We start from the raw sequence: 6,647 nt of genomic DNA on the forward strand, positions 1-6,647 counted from the left end.
TTCTTACTGATGCTACTAAAAAGCTACAAAAATTACAAAGAAAAATTTACAACCAAAATGTCCCAGAAAACCAAATGGGTGGCAATTCTATCAACTGGCCCAAAACCGTAGTTGAAAGCCTCGAATCCTTCATCAACCATGATCTTTCATTAGCTGACTTCAAAGAAACAATCATTCACTATGAACAAATCATACCAAGCAACATACGAAAAGTTTATTGTTGAAGCATGTGGTATTGTGTGCACATGATACAGCTGTCAGATTTTTGAAAAATAGGAATATTTATATTATATTTACATGGCATAATATTATCTGAAATGTTTTTGACTGCACCCTTGATTGATCATTATTCCGATGACATCAACATTGTACAAAAACATACAGTAGAAATCAATTAAGGCACAGAAACTGACAAGCATACAACTTTTCAATGCAAGAACAGAATGGAATGTTGTTGGGCCAGTTTCGACTGCTAGATTCTGTCTTTCAAGTAAAAGAGCAGTAGCCTAGAAGGGTTCTGTGTAAGTGATTCTTTTATGGAATAGCATGCAAAAAATATCCATACGACCTGACAGAAGTCCCTGGGCTCTGTGTACAGCAACACAAATCTGGGATGCTATTCGGCTTTGCTGACAGGCAGGATTTTAAAATGACTTACAGCACCTTTCAAACGTGTAAACATTTCTGTCAAACTAGCAGGGCACTTTTTCTTTGTGAATATTGATGCCAAAGTATCACAAATATTCTGTATCATCCAAATGCACAACTAAACATCAGTCCTATGTACATTTTTACATGTTTAGTGAGCACTGTCACTACTCTGAGGCATCACAGGAACTGTCCTGAAAGGCGTCGTTTGGCAGTGCCTCCTCATTGGCACATACAGTCTTTGTGTACTTTCAGTCTGTACTTAACATAATCCCTAACGGAACATGGCCCCAGATAAGCATCGAAAGGCAGATGGGATGTGTTTGTATCATAAGTGAGCGTGCTCAGAGCTCTGGTCGCTGTCGTGGCTGTCCTCATTGTTGATAAGCGAGTCCGGTGTATGGTGAAGTCCAGGAATTCCCGAAAACTCAGAGGCAAGCAGCTTTCCCTTCTTCACATTCACAAGCTCTTTTTCTCTCGCTACCGCCCCATGTTGGCCTCCTTTAACTCGCTTCCACTTCATCCGTCTGTTCTGAAACCACACTTTTACCTAGTGGGAAAGGAAGACACATGAGTTATGTTCTATACTATTAAAAATAATTTACATCTATTGTATGGTTCCATGTAGAACCTTAAACATCCATGGAACCTTTCCATTCCACAAAAGGTTCTTAATATTGGAAAAAGATTCTTCAGATTGTTAAAAAGTTCTTCACACTAAGAAAAACATGGTTATTTTAAAAACGGTTTCATTAAAGCTTCTTTGGGAACCCAAATTGGTTCTTAAATGGGAAAAAAACTTTAGGAGTGTAATTCGTCTTCAGCAAATTAGTTTGTATGTTCGCTCTTTGGTGCAGCTGATCTGTTTACTGTGGTTTTTTGGCAGAGCGATTGGAGAGGTGGATCAGGCCATGACTCACCAAACTCCAGTAAGCTAATATCCCTCGATCAGGTGCAAAAGTGCCATGCGATCAGTTGACCGGCCCTGCTATTCTAAGGCATGATCCACAAAGTTTGGAATTGTGTTTCTCTGAAGAAGTTAGAAATATAACGTGGCTTTTAATGCAAGTATTTGACAGCTATTTCCAGATCAGCAATAATTGGAGCCCATATGTTTTGTGGCATCAGACATTTCCGTCTTTTCCTTGCGAGTTCAGTCAGAGCCAGTATTTACGTTTCCCAGAATGATGATTTAGTCGTTTCTTAAATGGTCACTGCAGTGCAAGTAAGGCTTGCTGGGGGACCCGGCCACCATACACTAAAATTTCTTTCTGGACGGGTATAATGTTGTAGATAGTCACATGAAATGGACTGTAATTCACAATCAGACTTGAGGAATACCAGGCACAAAACAACAAAATTCATTGGCCATTGTACTCTAAAATGTATTTCTGGTGGAGTATAATGTTGTAGATAGTCACATGGAATGGACCAGAATTCTTCATATGCAATTAGACTTGAGGAATACCAGGCCCAAATCAGCAAAATTATGTCATTCAAGGTTTTTTTTTTGTTTTGTTTTTTTTTCCAAATGGCTGTCAAACTTGATGGTCAAGTTCAAAGGCACATTTTAGATCAAATTACATACACAATGATTCATTCAGCTTACGTTTCATGAATCCACAAGGAATACTCTTTGATTTTATAGTCTGCTAGACACTATTCAATTGGCCGCCCAAGTTCATTACTGTCAGCACTGTAAGACTACCACCCTTTAAATATATCTGCAACGTTTGCAGTTCTTCTGTCAGCCTGAAAACTTCTAGTACATTACTGCTCACAGGATAGTGCATGCCATTAGACAGAAAAACAGCCTATATATAAAAACGAAATATTCATTTTCTATAAATACCATCACTTGCATTGTGGGTCTGTGTAAACGACATCAGAGACACTTTACAGTTGTCATAAAACTCAGCACACATCTTGATTTCTCTTGGTTGTATATGAGAATCTAAATACAACATCTTTGCTGTAGTTAAACCAATGCAAGAAAGAAATAAAATAGCCAAGTATGCAAAAAAAGCCAATCAGAATGCAGATGAAATCATTGTTTTTGGTTAGGTTTTGATTGTTGAACATTCATGAAATCAACAGGAAGTTTGCACACTTTAATTTTAAATTTCTCAAAAGTTTAAAAAATAATATATACTTTATGTAAATGTATGAATTATAATTTGATAAATAAATAAACTAAGTTTGAACAGAGTTTGTATGTTAAGTATTTCAGACTGAATTAATTGGAGTTTAACTCTTAAGGATCAGTATCCTAAGTCTATGGGAATATTTCACACTTTCATTTAAAATTTCTTTTAAAAAGTTAAAAACAAATAAATAAAAATATTTTTAAAATAATAGATATAAAATGTAATTATAAATAAATAAATAAAAGTTTGAACCGAATGGGCCTGTTAAGTAGTTCAGACTGAATTAATTGTAGAAGTTTAATTCTAATCGTTGAGGAATATTCGATTTTGAAAACTGAACAGTATAGGAATGGGAATCTTTTACATTGTAATTTTACATTTCTTCAAAATGTTTAAAAAGAGACATACATAAAAATAAAGATAAAAATAATATATATATAAATCAAGTTTGAATGCTTGTTTGTTAAGTAGTTCATACTGAATTAACTGAATGGGTTTAATTATAAACTCCTAAAACATTTAGGAATATCAATACAGTGCTGTCTTGCAGGAGCTGTAATAAATTTAATCAAAGATAGCTGTTGTAATTAGGCTGTGCAACATTATTATGATTAGCAACCATTTTACATGTGCAAAATGGTGGTGGCACAACAGTCATAATACTACTCCTGCCACAAAGGTCCAGAACTCCAGCAGGTTCACACAGGGATCACATTGCAGGAGACGGATTTGCTTACTTGTCGTGTGGCAAGGTTTTTAATTCTAAGCCTTGGGAATGTATCCCCAGAGAATGTAGCATAATTTAAAGCCACAGATGTCACTTCCTTGTAGGATCCTTGGCAACCTGCAAAGTCTCATGAAACGAGAACATCTAGAAACACATTTGTAATCTAAAATACTGTGACATATTATAAATTAAAGAAACGGCATGGCTCATTGAGCAGTTAAAAATGTTCTGAATGGTGTTTCGAATAAGGCCAGAATGACCTGCCAATGATGTCATTTCAAAAACAGCAAGCATTACGTCATCTATTTATGTCTGTAGAAGTTAATAAACTTCAGTGGTTTAATAAGATTACATAGTTGTTTGGTTAAAACATCAAATAGTTACAACAACCCATATTTCTTTGGCTCCAAATAAAGTGTCATGTGCTATTTAATTCACATATGGCTGTAGGAAGCACCTTTCCACGCAGAGACCAATTTGTAAGACGGAGCGGCAAGGCGGAAGTGCCTTAGCGGACAGAACTTCCTTCGCCTCTCCCGTTACTTGACTACAGCCAAAAAGAGATCTTGCAGAAACATCTGGAATACAATAGTCCCACTCCATAGCCACAGCTGGATAGAAAAGCACTGAACAGCAGTAGCTTCTGACAGAATGATTGATGAACAGGTACAAGGACACGGTCGGTCATCTCACCTGCCTTTCCGTGAGATCCAGGTTTACGGCGATTTCGTACCGCCTCAGTCTGGTCAAATAGTTGTGATGGGTGAATTCTGCCTCCAGTTCTCGAATCTGCTCTTTGGTGAACGCCGTCCGCTCCTTCCTTGGCTTGCTGCTCACATCCGATTTGTAATTCCCATCTTGGGACTCTTAAAAGAAAAAAACAAGAAAACATTTCCAACAGTCAGAAACGGTCACAAAAACTTTTGAAGAGCAGCATCAACATCACGTTCTGCAACAAAACGGTCTTTGAAACACAATCAGTTTATTTCAGCACAGTCGTTCTAATTAATTACAATCACTGCAGGGTTGAAATCCCAGAAACGTTATAAAGGAAAGCAGAGGAAGACTGCCAGTCATCTTTTACGATGCTGCAATTGTTCATGCCAGCTGTTTGTAAAAGTCAACCCCAGCCGTGAGTTTTCATAAACCGCTCTATGGATTCTCACAATGAGTTGGCGCTCACCAGAACAGTTTCCAAAGACTTCATTTGACTTACTGTTAATGGAATCCGCTATGCTGTAGTTTTAATACGGAACAAAACAGTACTGGGGGATGTGTAAAAATATATTTCCTTAGTTTATTTACCTCAAAATTTTACAAACGTCTTCCACTCAAGCTGCCAACTCACAACAATTTTCAGTGGTGTGTGTCTTACTCCCTTCCTCGCTCTTGTGCTGCGAATTGCTTTCCTTACTTTCAGATGGTTTTTGGAGTGACAGAACATAAACGCATAAAAGTGCATATATTTACAATTACATGTGGTTATTGCTAGAGCTCAATTACGTCAAGTCTAATCTTGAATGGGAAACACTAAAGGTCAGTGAGGAAATGTCAGATTAGACCTGCAATCCATCCTACCAAAGACACATGCGCTTCTGTTGTTTTGACACTGGAGGAAGGAAATTGTATTATTTTTTTGAGAGACATGCGCCTTCATCTTGCTGTGACTCACTATCAAAGGGCACATCAAGCTTTTGGGTTCATTTATCTAAGGGTGTGGAGTGAGCGCTAATCCAACTAGCAATCCAAAACCCAGCTGTAAATAGAGTCAGCTTTAATGAGACCCCATCCGCAAGTTGCTCTGCTATTTCAGCAGAAATCAGCATGACATTTACATTTTTTGGTATGTTTTTCAATGCTAAAAAAATTTGTAATATCCAATTTTAAAAGAAAAGTTCACCCAAAATGATGATGTGTATAATATACCCATCACCTTGAAGGTCTCATTTTAGGTGGATGTTCAGATGAAGTGTCAAATCGCTGTTGTCAGCTACATCATGGCTATAAACACATGCCAGATGTGTTATTTAACAGTATAATTTACAGGTTTGGATTTGCAGAGGCTGACAAGGATGGAGACTTGTTCATGCGATGATGATATAACAAAGTCGCACTCTTTGGTGACTTGTACTCATTGAGCCTTCATGTGATTTCTAGCGACAACAACGCAACTGTGACAGCCACAGTTTTAGCTAAATTTCTGTGAATTTGACTCACAGAAAAGAGTTCGGCTGAATATGGGTCTGATTAAAACAAGCGCAGAAAGGCACGTTTATTGCGGGCTAAACGCAGCCATTGTGGAGTGAGAAAAACCAACACGAGCAGCGTTTCACGAACAGAGCTGCTCTGAGTTAAAGCAACTTTTCCCAGCTTCCCGACACAGCGGTTACACCACAGCAATTAGGCCTGCACCTTAACTTTTATCTCTTCTTTAAAAAAAGCAAAGAACTGGGAAAAAAGGGAGCAGAACGGCCTGAGCTTTCAAAGATGATTTTAAAAACTACAGCTACAATGAAAATTTAGACATCTACTTTAATATTCTAGTTACACACACTGAAGCTGAGCTTTATTGGTGGAAAAAAAGAAACCAAAATGAATATCATGCAAAGTCACATGACAAAATACACGCAAAACTGCTGTCTTTATCCAAACCAGCCATGTGCTGTTTTATTAGAACAGCCACACATGCTTTGAATAAATCAAACATTATATCTTAAGATGAACATATCTTAAAATTCATTAAAACTGTTGATATTTTATTAATAAATCATCTATTGTTCCATTGATTGATGCTCATTATAAAACCATTCTATAAAGCAGAAACTTTCATTTTTTGTTAGGCCATAATTACACTGAAATTGAGGCAACCATCAAGATGTGTGACAGTTTATGTTAATAGAAAGGATATTAAAATATTTTAAAAAGACCAAAACACATCAGTACACACACTTATACACACACACACACACACACACATATATATATATATATATATATATACTGTATATATATATGTATATACACACACACACGCATATGTGTGTGTGTGTGTGTGTGTGCGCGTGTGTGCGTGCGTGTGTGTGTGCGTGTGTGTGTGTATATATATATATATATATATATATATA

General features: G+C 36.9%; 1 protein-coding gene across 2 annotated transcripts in view; it reads right to left on the reverse strand.

Annotated features, from left to right (window-relative positions):
* Positions 1 to 247: 247 nt before the first annotated feature.
* Positions 248 to 6,647, reverse strand: part of LOC107683451 (homeobox protein MOX-2-like) — a 13,956-nt gene continuing 7,556 nt past the window's right edge. For both annotated transcript variants that reach the window (XM_016479506.1, XM_016479505.1), the window contains 2 exons: positions 4,216 to 4,388; positions 248 to 1,198 (listed from right to left, as the gene is read on the reverse strand). In XM_016479506.1, coding sequence (XP_016334992.1) covers positions 977 to 1,198; positions 4,216 to 4,388 — 395 coding nt within the window. In that variant the 3' untranslated portion in view covers positions 248 to 976. The remainder of the gene's footprint in view (positions 1,199 to 4,215; positions 4,389 to 6,647) is intronic.

This window comes from Sinocyclocheilus anshuiensis, unplaced genomic scaffold (genome assembly GCF_001515605.1).
Source record: "Sinocyclocheilus anshuiensis isolate Anshui unplaced genomic scaffold, SAMN03320099.WGS_v1.1 scaffold1170, whole genome shotgun sequence".
Classification (NCBI taxonomy): domain Eukaryota; kingdom Metazoa; phylum Chordata; class Actinopteri; order Cypriniformes; family Cyprinidae; genus Sinocyclocheilus; species Sinocyclocheilus anshuiensis.